Source organism: Drosophila pseudoobscura, chromosome X (assembly GCF_009870125.1).
Source record: "Drosophila pseudoobscura strain MV-25-SWS-2005 chromosome X, UCI_Dpse_MV25, whole genome shotgun sequence".
NCBI classification, from domain to species: domain Eukaryota; kingdom Metazoa; phylum Arthropoda; class Insecta; order Diptera; family Drosophilidae; genus Drosophila; species Drosophila pseudoobscura.
In genome coordinates, this window is record NC_046683.1 from 1,097,116 (window position 1) to 1,115,680 (window position 18,565).

At 50.8% G+C, this 18,565-nt stretch overlaps 1 protein-coding gene across 1 annotated transcript; it reads right to left on the minus strand.

Moving 5' to 3' along the window:
• Window positions 1-14,224: 14,224 nt before the first annotated feature.
• LOC6901060 (uncharacterized) lies at window positions 14,225-14,599 on the minus strand. The gene has a single exon (XM_015186753.2). It carries the CDS (start codon window positions 14,597-14,599, stop codon window positions 14,246-14,248), a length of 354 nt encoding a protein of 117 aa, XP_015042239.2. The 3' UTR covers window positions 14,225-14,245.
• Between the last annotated feature and the right edge of the window lie 3,966 nt (window positions 14,600-18,565).

The following is an 18,565-nucleotide window of genomic DNA, read 5'->3' on the forward strand; positions in this document are numbered from 1 at the left end:
GTCGAAAACACAATACGTTTTCCCAACAATGGAATTTCTGTTTCCTGTTGTGGTTCCAGCGTACTTTAATGTATGGGTCAAGGAATGCCTGTGCCATTTTCACGTGCTTTGAGTGATGTTATAGTATTCGTTTCGTTTTCGTTGCTGTTTCCCTTGAGGGTCCAGCGTATTTTAATGTACGGGTGTAGAGTGTATAGTGTACACGCATTATCACATTCTGCATGCATAGGTTTTCCGATTGTTGCCTTTTGGAGCTCGCACTTTTTGAAGACTCTTGCCCGATATGATCAGAAGAACCCTTGCATTCGTATCACAAAAAGAGAAATGGACAAATGATTTCAATTTTGATGCGAAAGTATGACAAAGCTGGGCTGGCTGGCTCCTGATGATGTGGCGGTGGCCTAACGCCGACGAGCCGACGACCCTGGGATCTAGTCCAGCTAGTTCGTTTCCGAAATGTTCGGTGTATCTACATATATACCGTGTGGTTGGTTAGTGCCAGAGTCCCGCACTCCCTGTTTGTCACTTATAGCTTTACGGGGATTCCGATTCAAACAAGTTCGGTTCACCCTTTTCGCTATATCGCGGCTAAATCTGGACAGATCAGAGCATGGCATCCGATTTTGTAACGCCAGGATGAAACCTAGTCAACTAACAAGCAACGGAAAACTACAGAACCCAAATGGGAGCCCATTTACCAGTACTTTTTTTCATGTGTAGCTGTCAGAAATGTACGGGGAGGGGGCGAAGAGGTAATGCACTTGCTTAAGCCTCGCAAAATGTATCGCTTACCATCATTAGCTTCTGTCAAAGGTCCCAGTCATTGACAATCTCGCAACTGAGGTTTCAGGACTGGAACTGGAACTGAAACTGAAACTGAGACTGAATGCAGCAGCTCTTCGTTTTCTTTCCGAAAACTTTTTAATCATCTTGCCACAGCGCTCACAAAGTTGGGAAGGAACACCTGTGCAAAGAGCGCCGGCCAGCAGCAAGCACTACAAGACAAGGCACAAAGGCGAAGGGCCAAAAGGGGCTGGACGGGGGAATGGATGGGGAATGGATAGGGGAATGGATAGGGGAGGTGCCCCTTGCTGTCCTTGCTGTGTAAATGCAGCTGCGAGACGCACACAAAGCGGCAAAGCGACAAAGCGGTGGTGGGGTTTCGGCGAGTGCATGGGTGGGTGGCTCGGCGGTTGTGTGGTTTCCCGCCCCATCACCGACTCTGGTCGCAGCGGCAAGTTCCTAAGCACATAATTTGGTTTACCGCATTGCCAAACATGCGCCTCCATGAAACACGCACCAGGAACCAGGCACCGGGCACTCCGCCCCCTCCCCCGCCCCCGCCCATCTTGCGAGGCGCTCTTGCTCTGGCACTGGCTCCGTCTCTCTGTTAATCTTTGCCGTAAGAAACTTTTCTTGTGCACTGTGGAACGAATTGCGGGAACAAATCCATCTTCCAATTGAATATTTCAACTCTTGGTATAAGTATAAATTTATAGAAATTTAAATCCAATCTTTGCTCTTCTTCTATTCGCTTCTGAGGGCGTTTTTCTGTAATACCGTGTAAGCGTCTCTTCTCTAATTTCATGGCGATTGGTCTTCAATCCATATAGAGTAGACATATGTATGTGTGACCAGGTTTACTTTAGATTTTCTGTAGGCTCTTTTTTGATATTCTTTAGATCTCCCTTAGTTCTCCTTTTGATATCCCTTAGATCTCCTTTAGACCTCCTTTAGCTATAGATCTTCGTTGGTTTCTTCCGACAATTTCTGCAATGGTATATCTCGTGCGGTGCCCACTGTACGTGTGGCCTGCACTCCTGCATCCTTTTGGCTGGCCAAAAACTTTGGCGTGGCAGCAACTTTTCATATGAAATGTGCAAAATTACACACTCCTAGCCCAGCCCAGCCCAGCCCCAAGAAACGAGCCGACAAAAATATTTTGAATGTTTTATTAGCTCAGAGAAGGAGCCGCAGAAGAGGGGCAGTCGGAATGGGGCAGAAGGGGGGGAATGTAAATGCAATTGCAGTGGATTTGTAGTTAATTAAAGTGTAATGTCTGGCCATGTATGAGTCTGCTCTATGGGTCTCTGCCTCACCTCCTCCTTGGCTGATCCTGATCCTGATCCTGTTGGGCGCCAAAACGTTGACAAGCCCCATCAGAGGGGCATGAAATATGGCCACTCTAAGTTCGGCCAAATGGCGCTGGCTATGGCTATGTCTCTGGCTATGGCTATGGCTATGGCCATGGCCAGAACTGCCCTCGACGCCCGTCAACAAAGAGGCCAAACACAAATCATTCAGACTACAACAAGTCGGCATGGCAGGAATCCCAGGTCCAGTTGGTCGGTCAAACGGGGGCTGTGGGGATACCCTTTCGGTGTCCCCCTATGGCCAAAGCTGCGCTGGTCTTGACCCTCCAAAGAGGTACTACTATGAAGCCCTGTCTGATTTGTTGGCCTTTGTGGGGGCGCTAGGGCTCCTCGTTGTCGTAGCCAAGGGACCCTCGCGCCAGCAAGGATATCAAAAACATTTCAAGCCTGTTGGCGAGGAGGTTTTTTCCTGTCTTGTTTGTTAGCTTGCCATTTGTCAGGCGGCAATCGTGCACTCAATTCAAAAATTCATTCAATTCAATTGAAAAATGGCGTTGAATATTTGACGCATGCAACGGCAGACGGACAGAGGGGCAGCTGGGCAGAGGGGCAGATGGTTAGGGGTGTGGGTGTGGGTGTGGGTGTGGCATTGGGTGTGGAGCATCAACTGTCACTGGCAGAAGCAATGGCCAGCAAAGCGTTAAAAATGGCTGTCATAAATTAATGAGCGACGAGCGTTCGTTCGAGTGACGCATCGAAATTGAATTGAATATATTTTTCGCTGAATTGCATTCATTATTCATTTACAGCTGCCTTCCGTCTTCTGCCGTAAGCCCGTGTGTACCGTATGCCACACCATCCTCCTGCGCCAATGCGTGCCTGCCCCATTATCCTATTCCTCTAGCTCTTCTGGTGTGCCCAACTCCAGCTCCAGCTCCAGCTCCGGCTCCAATTGGACGGCCACTTTAATTGCTTGTAAAAAGTGCAATGCACCGTAAGCAGAAACGGAGTCCCACTCACCCACTGACCCGGCACCCACGCCCACGCCCACGCCCACGATTAACGCATCTGCCACCCCCGCCCACAGCCCACAGCCCACAGCCCACTCTACCAGGCCAGGCCCGTCTCAATTTCAATCCCAATCTGGCCATAAACGTGACAATAATATAAATCAGCAGATTGTGCCGCTCCCTCTCGATGCTGCAGCGACAGTGGCAGCGGCAGTGGCAGTGCTACAGGCATCATCCTCGGGCCCCATCCTGGACCTTATCATCATAATCATACTCTCACCATCCCCCCATCAGCATCAGCATCATCATCATCATCATCATCATCATCATTATCAGCGGCAGCATCATCGGCAGCATCATCATTGTTCCTGTCGTCTACGTCTACGTTGGCATTTAACTTAATGCCCACATGCGGCGACAGCGTAAAACGATCTGAGGATTAGAGTCCTTCGCTTCGCCAGTAGCCAGGAGCAGCCAGGAGCAGCAACAGGAGGCACTGGCACTGGGAGGCAGCGGAAGAGGAAGCGGGCCCCGTCCCCCGTCCTCCGTCCGCTGGTTGCAACTAAGGTAAAACGTGCCGTTCCTGGAAATAAAGCGTGTAATTGTTTTGGCAGCTGCCGAAACGTTTTAACAGCTAATTAAGGAGCCATCAGAGAGAGAGAGAGAGAGAGAGAGAAATAGGAGGCAGCAGATGGGGTCCTACTCTCCAGGAAACTCTGGGTAATCTATACCGAGAGGATCTTGGCAGACTTAAATGGGATGGGTATTGGGGATTGGGGAGTGGGAGCGGGAACGGGATTCAGGAGCATTGCGTATGAGTACCTACTACCGACATTCGTGTTATTTGAGCACACCTTAAGTCCATGGTGCATACTCGTGTGAGTAATCACTTTGCGATTCCTCTCTCTCTCTCTTTGGGAATCCTGTGTCTTTAAATCTACTGGCTGGGAATCTCTGCGCAGCTGAGACTGAGACCAACCTCTGTGGCAAGCTTCGGGATCCCCCTGCGGTTAATCGCAGCTGCAGTTCCAGCTCCTGCTCCCTGCACTTACCCATATGAATCTTCCCGGCTAGGGAATTCCCATTCAGGGCCGGGCCCGGGCCCGGGCCCGGGCTTTGTGTGCTCAAGTTGATGCCACAAAAGCCGCTCCAGCCGCACGAGCAGAGCAATCTCATTAACACCTCCACCGTCCAGGGGCTGCTCTCCCGCACACACTCGCGGGCAGACGGGGGGGAGGGGGATATGAGAGTAATTAAATTCGCACGAGCTGCAGGTGGCAGGAATATGAATGGAGCTGCGGTCGGGGGGCCGCGGGCCGGAATCTCTTTCCCTCAAAACTAATAAGCGGGAGATCAGCAAGTGGCCCGAAAGTATTTCTGGCCAAAGAGCAGAAAGTCAACGCTGGGAAACAATACATTAAGCAACTTTCAATCTGCCTGGAGAGTGGGTTGCCTGGTGGCTGTTCCCGTGAGCAAACAGACTCCTCCAACACACACACACACACACACACACACCTACCGTATATGTATACGTGCACACGTATGCCACCGGAAAATGTGTTCATTTCCGGTGTCAGTGTCAGAGGCAACAATGGGGCTGGGGCTGGGGGTGGGGCTGGGGCTGGGGCAGCGGCAGCTTCTCGCCCAACTTTTGCCCGTCGTGACTTTGATGAAAAATCGCGAAGCTGACGCTGCCAGGCGACCCCAACAGATACGTGAGAATCAGAGTGTGTGGCGTCTGTGTGTGTGTCTAGAGATGGCTGCGTGACCTGCTCCTCCTCTCACGGAGCTCACGAGCCGAAGAGGAACTTCCAACTCTGCTGTCCATCTCCCAGAGACTCCACTCCCCTACTCACGACACGACGCGACACGGCCTGCTCCGTTCATCCCAAGACTCCCTACCCCCCGCTCTCTCTCTCTTTGTCTCCCACTCTTATGTGCGATGCACTTCATTCAGGCGAAAAGCGAAGAGACATCATAATAATGTGGCCCATGTGGAAAACAAAGCAAACAGACAAACAAAACCCGGGCCAACAAGTGAGCGAACAGCAGACAAAAGCAGACCAGGAGAATATGCCAAAAAGTAGGCAACAAACAGCCACACCCACATACCCACACACCCACACACCCACACCCGCATACCCATATCCACACTCACACAGAGAGAGGGAGGGAGAGTCACCCAAATGCAGCATATATTTTTAATTTCCTGTTATACATATGCAACACCAACAACCAGCACACATATGACCCACAAATGGAAGGAGAGAACAGAACAGAAAAACCGCAATCTATACAGCTATTCATATGCACAACTTTCTACCTTGCCAGCTTTCCAGCTTTCCAACTATCCACCTATCCACCTATTCAGCGTCATGTCTTAGGTCAGGGACCCACAATCGAGGCAAAAACATAATGACCATAATGCCACTCACTCTGAAATGCAGAGAAGAGATTGCGATTACCCGACGGAGCTCATTAAATATCTTTAAAAGTTCAAAAGGTAAAGGTAAAGGTAAAGGTAAAGGTAAAGAATAATCATCTTCTCCTCGCTCCAGCAGATCAATCTTTAAGAGTTTTAATTCGATTCCCTTCACTTTTCGACGGCCTTTAATGCGAATGTCGCCGAACGATCTCAGGCATGACTAATAAGGAGCCAAGTGGGGGCCTTTCATGCTTGACTGGGTCATCGATGAAGCACCGAACCCCAGTCCCAGTCCCAGTCCCAGCTCCAGCTCCATCCTCAGTTCCAGCATCTGCCACATCCACACCCACTGCTCTGCTCTGCTCTGCTCTGCTCTGCTCTGCCCTGCTCTGCCCCGCACTCTACGGCCCTCCCGTTCTCCGGTCGTGTGTGGCTGTAAAGTAATTTATGGCATGCTCCCTGGGCATCCATATGCCTGATTTATGGCTGTTATTGAAAAATTCTTGTTGCAGCTTTTAATTATGAGGCGAGGTGCAAAAAAAACGATGAGAAAAAAGCTTAAATAAATACTCGAACACGGAAAAAAGTGCAGCACGGCGGCAGGGTCGACTGGGTCGACAGACAACCCATTGAGATGATGATGACTGCAAATCCCCCAACAAACAGCACAAACTGAACCAAAAATGATGTCACTCCAGGGAGCAGAACGGGGCACAGAAATACCCGAAAAACAATACGCGGTATTGTGGCTTAAATTAGCTGAAAGCGATGCGATACACGGCCCAAAGAGTGCGCTCTGTCCGCCGTATGTGTTTTAATTTGCCGGAAATGAAGCGGGAATACGGAAAAAATGCCATTCCCGAAAGGAGAAGCAGGGGAGAGCCGATGCTGGAGCAGGATGCCGGAGAAGAAGCTGGAGCTGAAGACAAAACGAGTTACATGTCAAAACACGCGCCATTGCACAGGGGGAGGTGGCACGGGCATAAGCACGGGACACCAGTCGCTGGTGGAGCCACTGGCGGTGGCATGGGGCAGGTGCCGTGTGACATGCATGGCGCAAGTGTTTTAACACAATTTAATATGGCCCGACGACGACAGGGAAGAGGGGGAGTAAAACCAGAACCAGGACTGGCGACGATGACTACGGGAGATGTCGGAGAGATGGCGGAGACAACTTTTCCCAGCGATGACATGCACCAGAGTCAGATAATATGGGCGCTCGACGAGGCCCAAGATGGCAACGAGTCCCTGCCGCTCCATCCAGCCCCGCCAAACGATTCTCTCTCTCTCTCTCTCTCTCTGGAAGGCAGCAAGCAGCAGGGATATAAAGGAGTAAGGCGGAGGACACACGCCCCTGCAACGTTATTAAATCATAAAGCGCAAGCTGCCGCCGTCCTCTGATGCCCTCCCCACACATTAGGGGCCGTGGACCCATCCAGCAGGAGCAGTAGCAGGAGCAGGAGCAGGAGCAGGAGCCATGGCAGAGGCAGTTCCAGGATATGGGCTCAAAAAGAACAAATAACAGTGATACGAGTATGCTTATGGAAAGTAACCGGCGGCACACGACTGATCAAATGCCCTCAAAAAACAACAAACAAAATATACATTTATACTCGTAAATATATATTTGTATGGAAATTCGCACCTTTGATATTCATTTGAACAACTATAGACCACCATAGAACTAACGTCTGTGCACAGGAGCACGGCATTTAGTGGCACAGTCACAGCTGATAGCTCCATGTCGGTCCCCTCCTCTTCCGTTCTCCTCACGGACATGTGCTTGTGTAGGGTATTAAAGCGACTTAATTGTAGGTACTTGTTGTGCGTGGCAGTTGTAGTTGATGTTCAGCGTATGCTGTTGCCGTTGCTGTGTCCCAAATGTTCTGGAATGGCTCAATGCTTAAGCGGCGCTCCCCAAAGTTGCACGAACGCACCTGTGCGTCAGGAAACGGAAACGGCCAGAGGGGCAGCCAAGAGAGAGAGGGAGGGAAAGGGGGAGAGTTCATACATGCATATTCTCTTATTCAGAGCCACTATCTTAATTGATTTGTTTTGCATTTACTCGCATTCGTATCGTGCTTGCAGAGCCGCCACCGAGAGGCCGATGCCCCGTTCCGGAGATTGCAGCGAGTCGTTCCTGCCACGCTCAATCGCAGAAGATCAGTGGCCGCCAGTCTCTTCATCGCCCCCACGATGGTTGCACGCCTCACGCTTGTCGTCGTCTCGCTGCTGCTGGCCGCACTGGGGCTGGCAGAGGCCTCAGACATAGAAGACGAGGCCCACAGACTGGACCAGGCCTTCCACGAGTGTTGCCTGCAGGAGAGGCGGTCGCATCCCAGGAGTCAGTGCACAAAATGTACCCAGATGGTGGCCCCAAGGCCAACAACGGGCCCGAAGGACGGCCCCAGGAGCACGCTGGACAGTGCATGCGCCAAGGCCCATCAGAATTGTGCGATATTGGAGAATTCGAAGGAATCGATGTGAATATAAGAGACATGGACATACATATGCTGCACAATTTACAAGACTCTCTGTAAAGCGAAATAAAGAAAGATCATACGACTCTCTGTGGTCGATTGTCTGGTTCCAGCGAAGATCCAAGGGACTTCGACCCCTTTAATGATGTTTGTGAATTCCAATACTCCTCCAGGCCTACATCCCAAGATTCAGAAACCCTGTCGCACAGTGTAGTAAAGCACATAGAGTACGAGAACCAGCTGCATTCCGCTCCGTGGCGCTCAGCTGATAGGCAGATAAGCCGTGGTGGGACTGTCGTGTGGTGGGGCAGGGCTCGGCTCGTGGAATCTCCATTCAGTAGGCTCCCGGTTTCCGAGATGAGCAAATCGTGTTCAAATCGTGCACTCGTGCACTCTCTGGCGTCTCTGTGGTCTCTGGGGTCTCTGAGGTCTGTGGGGTCTCTGGTGCCTCCGGTGCCTCTGGTCGTGCTGTTCGTGGTGATGCTGGCCTTGCCGACAGCCTCGCACGATACTCTGGCGGTGGACGGGCGAGCGGTTGCAGTGGATGGAGGAGCGGCTGGGACTGTGGCGAGTCCGGTCTTTGTGGACCTGAGTGTTTGCACAACGAGTCCGGACGTAAAGAAGTGCCAGGAGGCGGTGCAGCGCATCGATGCCAGGTTCCACCAATGCTGCCTCATCCTAAGGAAGAGGCGTGCGGCTGACGCCTGCGACTGGTGCCTGCAATGGCGAAAAGACGCATCAAATAGTGACTTGGATGTCAGAATAAGTTGGAGTAACCAGCAATGCAAGAAAGGACAATGTAAAAGGATACATTCCCTTCGAATGGAATTAGCGCCCAATATCAAGGCCCTTTTTTCTCACGGGAATCAGGATTAGGAAAGCTCCAACCAGTATTAGCAGGAGCAGGAGCAGGAATCAGGGAGTCAGCCAGCCAGGAGCCAGGAGTCAGGAGCCAGGGACCCGCCCCAGACGGACCCAAAAGATTTATACACCAATTTGCCAAGTTGTATTGTAAAACTAATAAATTGTCGCCGCTAACTTGAATAATGTGTGTCTTTCGCTCTCTAGGGGTAGAGTGTGTGTGTGTGTGTGTGTATGAGGATGTGGCAAGTATCTCTGTCTGGTGTTGGAGGCGGCACGGTGCGGCACGGCACGGCACAATTATTATCCCCAACGTCCGTGGCCTGCCCGGCTGGATGCTCGGATGGTTGGATGGGCTTTCCTGCCTGGCCCCAGAGGAAAAAGCAGAAGCAGCAGCAGAAATGGGAGGCACAAGCAAAAGCAGCCAAAAGAGCGGGCCGTGGCATAACTTTTAAATAAACTTTCATAATTTTGCATACTTGAGATAACAAATTGCATGTTGCAAGTCGTTTCCTCTTTCCACTCTCCACTCTCCACTTGCCACTTGCCACTTTCCACTTGCTTGCTGCTGCCTGCCTCACTCGTAACTTGTAAACTTTAAATTAGATTGTTTTCTTCTGGCAGTGTTTCCATTACGATGTCTCTCTCTCTCTCTCTCTGTCTCTATGTCTCTCTGTCTGTCTGTCTCTGTCTTCTCTGGGTGCCATCTCTATTTGCGGAGCTGCCGGCGTTGATTGATCTCTGATCTCCCAGATAAGAGCCCCCACCTCTCTACCCTTTGCGCCACCCTATCCAGGTGGAGTCCATTGATTAGATTTTATAGCGGTCTTCGGGCTCATCTCCTCCAATCTCTGTCTATCGCAGGGTATCATCATTCACCGACTGTCGATTGTCGATTGCCGACTGCCGACTGACGTCGTTCGATTCATTTGCGTTCTAATTTTCCTTTGGTGCCGGATTTCGTGGCAAGATAAAGCTGCTTCGATGCCTCAGATGCTATGGGCTATAGAAAACTCGCACTTACATGGCTGCAAGTACAGCCGAAGACCGCACTCGTTTTGGTCGAGTGCTCAATGAAAAGAGTTCATCTCCGGCTGTGGCTCTGCCTGCGTCTCTGCCTGCGTCGCTGCCTGCGTCTCTGCCTCTGCCCCTGGCTCCTGCCTTGCACCCAAGTGTTTTGTGTGTGCTGTGTGGGTGGCATATGCTCCGGCTGAAGTGTCTGGAGCGTAATTAAATTTATCAAATAACAGTTTAAACACCATCCGATTGTATTAATTGTGTATCATGGCAACTATCAGCCACAGAGGGGGGCCGTATCGGGGGTCGGCCTCGAACAATTAGTAGCCTTGTCTGCGTGTAATCAGACACACTCATGGATGTTCGTGTGCGTGTTTGTGTGTGTGTGTGTGTGGCCATGCCTTGAGGCCAGACAAAAAGGCAATTAACAAAGATTTTGTGGCCAATAGTTGTCAACAGATTGTTTAATTTGTGCCTGCTGCCGGACAAACAAAACCGACAAATACCTAGCCACCCACCACCCAACATCCACTACCCACCACCCACCCTCCACCCTCCACCACCCACTGCCAAAACACGGACACACACACACACACTCGTAAGAGACTTTCCCGGTGCCCTCAGATGGGAAAAGTTTCACCACAAAAACGAAGATAGAGGGCAACCATCAGACTTTACGAGTCATCGAGGTCAAAGCTGAGAAATCCACGATCCCTGAGTCACACAAGTCCCAGCATACAATCATCGCCGCTTCAGAGTCGGGAAGTCCACTCCCGATAGTCATTTCTGGTGCCAAGAACATACTGAACGGAACATGCATTGAAAAGACTTTGTAGTACGACCCATTCTTTATCTAAATACAAAACAATATCGTATTTTAAGCTTGTAGGAAACTTAGTAAATATTAATATGAAAATATAATAAGATATTTGAATATTTCCACTGTCGGTGCAAGGCTCTGGGCCACCTTGTGGCTCCCTGCACCTGTCCCTGTTCCTGTTCCTGTCCGATCGAAAGATTTGATCAGGGCTCTCGCGGACACCCTTTGTTGGCGGTGAAGGATAAATTGAATTCTAGCAAATTGACCCTCCTGCGGGGCGTCGGGGCGTCGGGGCGGTGGGGTCGGTTAGCCGTCAGAGGCCCCTTCAAATATTCGCCGCACTTGGAAAAGTTTTGGGGCCAAAAAACCGCAGCAAAAGTGGCAGCAGCGGCTTCAACTTTAGCTATCCCCCCACTCCGCTCCGCTCCGCTACCCGCCCCACTCCCCACCGCTCCAGCATCGAAGTGCATGTCAATACTGCAAGCGCGGGTGTGGGAGGAGGGAGGTGGGCGGAGGTACTGTGGGGCAGGGACATGCATAACTGTATAGATACAGCTGGAGATTGTGGGGGAGGTCTTCTGTTCTGTTCGGTTTCTGTTTCAGTTTCAGTTTCAGCCTGTGCATATGTCTTAATTTTTGACCAAAGTTTTCCGGATACCCTCTTCAATCCAAACTCCCGAGCCCCCTAGCCCCCGAGCCCCCGCCCTGTAGTGCTTTCCATCTCCGTCCTGGACAAGCTGTTCCACAGCTTCCACTGATGCTGCTGCTGCTGCTGTTGTTGTTGGTGTTTGAAATAAACTTAAATGAGTTTTCTGCTTTTCAGCCACAAAAACCACTTAACCGGCACATATGCATGCCAGGGGTATGGGCAGCAGTGTTGCAGGGGGGCAGGGGAGCTGGAACTGCAGAAAACTTTAGCCGGCATGGAGCATTTTTGGCCAAGTTAACATTGCATATACTCGTTCTCGTTCTCGTACTCGTACTCGTTCCCATCGAGAGACAGGCAATACCCCCCACCTCCCCCTCCGAAACACACATACTGGCAGTCACACACACACACATACTCGTATTAGGGGGTTTAAAATATATAGTTCTCGTCGGAGGCAAGGGTAACGTTAAGGAGAAAGGGACAGAGAGAGAGAGCAGAGAGCAGAGAGAGATGGGGAAGCTGAGCTGCGCTGGAGAGAGATCCCAGGCAATGACCAGCGGCTGACTGGCTGACTGGCTGCATGGAACAAAACTAAGTGAGAGCACAGAACGCCACAGGCTGTAATATCGACCAAGGGAATACCCTGCTAGCCGAACAGAGCCGAGCAGTGGCCGCACCAAGTGCTGTGTCTCTGTTGTGAGAGAAGCCGATCGTGCACACGCACTCGACCGACCAATTGGATACCCTGAAAACGTTGAGGGCTCCCCTAGTTCTTAGATCGGATCATGTACAGCTCCACGGCAGAGCTCTACAGAGAGACCGCTGCACGCCAAAGGGTATCCAAAAAATTGCAGCTACAAATTTGAGCGCATGTAAATTTTTGTGAGGCGACGGCGGACGAAGAAGACGCCCGGAAGACAGGCGGAGCAGACGGCAGCCGACATTTATGACCAGAAAAATGTTCGCTTAGTGCTAACCAATCAACTGTGGCAAGAGTCCTGGCTACAGGCCCAGTCCCAGCCCCAGTCCCAGCCCCATTCCCAGCCCCAGACCCAGATAGGCCCTCTCCAGTCCGGTGTCCAGTATCCAGTACTAAACAATTTCGGTTTTTTGTTCAGTCTCAGGCCTGCAATATTCATTAATTCCTTCACTTGACTTTCAAAAAATTTAATTTCTGACTAGCGACCTCATGTCGTATGAGTAATGCATGCACTTTCGGGCCATTCTTGTGCTGCTTCTGCTTCTTGTTTGAACTTCAATGTCTCCTCACTCGACGGCACTCGCTAGTAAAAGAGTCATTCACAGTAAGGCCGGCTTGGGAGTTGGTCCGTCCACAGCTGAGGGTCGGAGGTGGTTGTGTCAGGGTCGGTCGGTCGGCATTGTCAAAGTTTTATGAATGGTCAAGCGGCTCGCGCATTTGAAACGTCTTTCGTTTAATTACATTTGCAGCACATTCCGCAAGGATACGGATACGGATACCCTTTGCCCTCTCACCGACAGGAGGGCATGTCAGGAGCAGGGATACCCTTCCTCTAAGGGTTGTCGGGAGCCTTTTTAAAATTTCCCATGGAACATCTAGCTCTGACTTTTCCTAGATATTATTTATGCATTCTATATGCACGGGACTCCCAGAACCCCCTGCTCTGAAAGGGTACTGCCACAGTCGCTGCCACCTGATTCATGTCCATATATCTGTCGGTGTCGGTGGCGGTGGCGGTGTGGCGGATATTCCCCAACCGCTGGCACTCGCTCCCCCACCCTTTTCCCGTTTTTTGGCGCTATATTTTTTGGTCGGTATTGTTGGCCCTGCAATTACTTTGTGGCCAAAGTCAAAAACTAAATGTGGACGCGACGCAGCTGCCGTTAGCATAAAGTAATCAAAAAAGTTTTGCTTTATTGTGGGGCAGCAGCAGCAGCGGCGGCGGCAGCGGCAGCGGCAGCGGCACACTCATCATCATCATGGCCGAAGCTGCAGAAGTGTTGCCTTGCCTAGTTCTATGTCAAAAAAGAAACGAGGGGGAACGTTGTGAGTTGCTGCGGAGACCGCAACTCTACAGCTATACCCGATACTTAGTCAGTATGGCTCTCCTCCGGCAGGCGGCGCTAATATCGAACGACACGACAAAGAGTGCGTGCGAGAGAGACAGAAAATCAGCCTAAGTTTCAGGCTAAGTCAGGCTAAGTTTTGAAATATTTTTGTAGCAGTGACATATCACAGAAGTCTGGATCCAAAACATCGTTGCTCTAGCTCTTATAGTCTTTGAGCACTAGGCGCTGAAGGGGACGGACGGACGGACAGACAGACAGGGCTCAATCGACTCGGCTATTGATGTCCAAGAATGGACATCCAGGAAGCTTTTGATATAGTCTGGCATCAAGGTATACTCTGCAAATTATTCATTCTACTCACCAATTATCTTATGGAATCAATCACTCAGAGGGCACTGCCCTTGCTGTTTCATTATCTGGTCTGGTAAAAAGAAAGATTTCACAGTAACCACAAACTTTCTTCCATTTATTGTCGACACATACCCGTAATTCCGATACTCTGTCTTTCCTGCCATTTAGAAAGTAGGACTTAGTAGTACAACATCTTTTAGAGAACCTAGTTGGGCTTTGCATTAACATTCACTAACACTAAAGCGATCTGGCTGTTTTTCAAAATTTTCCGTGCACGCTAAAAAGTTCGTAGAGCGAAAGAAACCTCTTGATTGATCGACAATACTACGCGAAAAGTAAAAATGGTAGTCGGCCTTTTCAATAGCCTGCTGGTGGTCAGCTGCGGCTGCGCAATGTACACCTTGGATCCGGTAAGAACCCCGTACTCGACAGTTACGAGTATAAATCGTTTTGGTTTGCTTACTGGCGAATGAAGGCCTTGGCTTGATCGTTACAGGGCTTGGCCGTGCTTGGACGATTGATAATCGAGCGACGACCCTTGACCCAAGTTAACCCACGTTCCATCGTAGCTGCGATCTCCGTTGGCGTTGCTCTGGCTAACACTATAATCTCCAGTGCGCATATGATTGACCTCTTCCTGCTCCCACATGGACCGATACTTGTTCCTCTGGTAGGTGGAAATCTTCTGCTCTTGCATTTCCTGCTCCACGGTCAAGGAGGTGGCTACTGCAGGATGCTGGCTCTGCTCACGGTGAACGAATTGTCGACTCCGAACCTTCTTGATGCTGGCCCGCATCAGCTCTTTGCAACGGTTAAGCAAAATTCTGCAATACATGTTTACCATTTTGTATACTTAAAATATTTTGATAGAAGATTTTTCGATACAAATCTTGGGACTTGATTAAAATGATAACTAGAAATGTGTATACAAATTTTCTTTCTTCTTCCCTCGCCTCCGCCTTGGAGTTGGACAGCGAAAGAGGGTTGGGTGGAGCCACTACTTGGGTGGTGCGCCTCCCGATATTCGCCCCATAGTTGTAGTCAATCTAGTCATCTAGTCAGCCCCAGTTCCCCAGCTGAAGAGGCAGGATTGCGCGTGGGCGACAACATCTGCCGCTTCGGCTCCGTTAAGAGCAACAATTTCAAGGGGGATTTGGGCCAGATCGGCGAGGTTACCAGAAACATGCAGAACCAGAACGTGCAGCTTCTAGATCTGCTGTTGGTGCCAAGAGCCTGGAGTGGACGGGGCTTGCTGGGATGTAACATTGTGCTGCCCCCAGAGTCCATGGCAGGGGGCATGTTGTGTGCACAACTTGGTCTCGCAGGTCGCAGGTTCTTACTCAGACTGGGCATCGTCAGGGTGTTCGTCCAGGTGGTGCGGTTGAGGGCGAAGCCCATGTTGTGCTTGCTGCTCACCCACGGCATGACCTCGACCTTGCTGTGGTAGGTGTAATAGTTGAATGTCTTCAGATAGGTGCCCAGGGACAGCGCGTTGCACTGGGGGCACAAGTCTTTGGTGCGTTTTTGCATCATGGCCAGCAGATAGAGAAAGTCCTCCGCCACATAGTGGTCCTCCTCGAGGAACAGGACCAAACCTGTGTGAAAGCGGGTCACCTCCAGCTCGTTGAACACTCGGTTCGCCTCGAACTTCGCCTACCGATAGTGCCCATAGAGATCCGGATACAGAGCGTTGTTGCAGTCATGGCCTGATCCTTCTTGATATTCCTGGGGCAGTCGTTGGGATCCACGCCTGGATACTCGTCGGGATGGGTCTGAATGGAGTAGGGATAGAAGATCTGAGGCACCTTGCAGAAGTCTATCTGCTGCGGCAGATCGTTGATGTGCTCGTCGTAGGACGAGGTAATGTCCTGCGCCTGCGCCTGCGCCAGGCTCACAATCAGATGCCGCAAGTAAGTAATCCTCGTGTGCACCTGGACCTGGACTGATCAAGAATATATATACTTTATGGGGTCGGAAACGATTCCTTCTGGACGTTACACACATCCACTTTTACCTCAAAACTAATATACCCCAATACTCATTTTGAGTAGCGGGAATAAAAACATACTATTACTATTACTACTATATAGTGAGGCTCCTTTTCCAAAGAGCTGTCCTTGCAACCGTGTGGCAGCATGGCAGCGTGGCAGCGTGGCAGCGTGGCAACCTTGAGCCCATCCGAATGTCCAAATGCAATAAAAAATTGATAACTTTTCTTCTCGCTTTTTTTTTTCTTCCTTTCATTCTCGTTTTCGTTTTCGTTTTTCTTTTCGTATTGTTTTGCGGGCAACAGATACACAGTGGCTGCAAAAAGTTAATTGTGCACCGACTTCCAGCAGCCAGCCACTGAATAGAAGAGCAGACAAGAGCAGAGCAGACAAGAGCAGAACAGAACAGCATCCTTAGAAGACAAAGTACTATATAGAGAGTGCCAAAGGCCATTTGGTATTATTCGCACGTAATTCGATGAAATTTTAATAATCCAGCTACGAAGGTAATAAAGAACTTTTGGACATGTGGGCTGAAGGCCGTTTCCTGTCCCTGTCTCTGTCTCTGGCTCTGGCTCTTTCACGTGTGCTTCGATTCAAGAGAGAGAATCATCGAAGGTATGCCCGACCCATGATTGGGCTGGCTGCCACGTGCTCTGTGGCTTGGAGTGGGCCCCGGGAGGGGCTCGGGATGCATGATCACATTCAGAGTAACAAATGCGGCCAGGCCATGGAAAGGCAGGGCAAACCTTCGCCGAAATTTGAGCTTGAACTGATCTCCGAATTGAACTGGCAAAAGCCTCGAACAAGAACCGACCTTAGCCCCAGGCATAGGAATAATCAAGAGCCACTTTATAATGGAAAAAGAACTGTTCAGTTCCACTTGCAACAAGTACGATTGTCCAGTCTGCTTTTGGGATTGCTTTGACGAAAGGAGTCGATTCTGAAATTGTGATTGCTCCAGACAGGGCACCCACTAGTCGGCACTTGCAACACTTTCCACACCATGTGTGCACCTCGGCTTGACACCTGCAGTTAGCCGCCCACAGACACACATCCAAACAGAGGCTCTCCGCTCTCCGCTCTCTGCCTTTATGCCGCACTATTGAACAACCTGATTGGGCTTTTGACTTGATTTCGAATTGATTGCAATTGCAATTTTAGCATGACTGGAGGCCGGGAGAGCGGTGGAGCGAGGGGGGAGCGGGGAAGAGAGAGAGCGGGAGACCTAGAGAGCGTGCGAAATTAATTAAAATTACTTACTGACTCGCAAACATTTCTCTTGATTTCTCTCTATTATTGTGCACCAATTAATTTGCTTAAATTTTCGTGCCAAACACAAAACAGGGGGAAATGCTAAAAATTTAATTAAAATCGAGCAAACAAACAAACATCGCATCGGTGGCTAGTTAGAGTCCTGGAGACCAGGACTGGCACTAGCAGCCAGGACCAGTCACTCGGAAAACTCTGATGTTCTTCACAAAACTTGCACCGCTCACCGCTGCACCATTCTGCACCATTCTGCACCATCCTGCACCATCCTGAACCATCCTGCGCACTTCTGCAGCACTCCTGCCACAAGTGCAGTGCAAACACATGACGCATACGCCGTGTGTGCCACGACGACGACGGCGGCCCAAAAAGCGAATTTCATTTGTGGCAAATGGCAGTGGCAGTGGCAGCAAACTAAATTGCTCAAAAGAGCCAACAAGAAGAACTTGAAAACGTTTCAGGCCAAGACCAATCTCGGTTCGGTCAGGCAGACTCCACTGCTCCACCGTCGCCGTTCCTTCATCCAGAACCACCGGAACGACCAGAATCTCAGCTCTCAACACTTTTTTGTGCCCCAGCTCCTGCCCCAGCCCCTGCCCTCGTCCTGCGCTCTCTCTCCAAGAGGAGACCCTGCCTGGACCCTGTTTGGCCAGTCCATTTCCTTGGTCTTATTAAAAGTTGCAGAGATTCTTGTGTTTACCTAGCACAAATGTCAAATCAGATGGAAAACTGTGGAATGGAATGCACGGAGTCGGTGGCCGGGCAGGAGCCTGCTGTGTCTGCTGTCTGCTGTCTGCTGCCTGCACTTGCCAGATACTTTTATATATTCAGGCAAGGGAGGAGCACGACTGTACTGCATGGAGTATTCGGCCCGCACCAATGAGGCAGCTAGGCAGCCAATTGAGCGAAGCATCAGGTGGCGTACGTTCAAACCGATTACAAATCGATAGTACCAGGTAATCGGCAACTGTCATCGAGCAGTTGGTTTGGTTTTCTGAGCTCTCCCGCCTGGATAGAACTCTTCATGACTCCTAGAAAAAGGCTTGCTTGTCCCCAAGTGGCAGAAGCAGGGGCAGTGGCAGAGGCAGCGGCAGAGGCAAGCATCCACGTGTTTCCACGATGCTGGAAACTGGAATGTAAACAGAAAACGTAAACAGACCGGCATGTGGAATCCACCGCATGGTGAAGACCGACTGTCGACTGCCGACTGCCGACGACCGATGACACCCGACGGCCAGCCGAGGACGGGATGGACTCGAGTGCTCGTTCGGCCCAAGAGGTCCTTCGGGGGGCCCGAAACGGTTGCATGGGCGCAGGCGCCGATGGCAAATCTGGCGGCACGGCAGAGCACACACAGGAAGCGGGGCTCCAAATGCCGCCAAATTGTGGCACAACCAACGGCAGGCCATCAGCCCGCAGCACGAAGGACTCCGAGGAACGAGCACACGAGCACACGAGCCGAGTGGCAGTCGGGTCCTCGCGGAGGTGGCCGATAGCCTGAAACGCCGAGCGTCGAACGCCGAACGCCGAAGTACTCGCGACGCCGAGCG

Coding starts and splice junctions, on each gene's coding strand:
- LOC6901060 (XM_015186753.2), bottom strand. CDS start 14,599: ATGGTAAACATGTATTGCAGAATTTTGCTTAACCGTTGCAAAGAGCTG.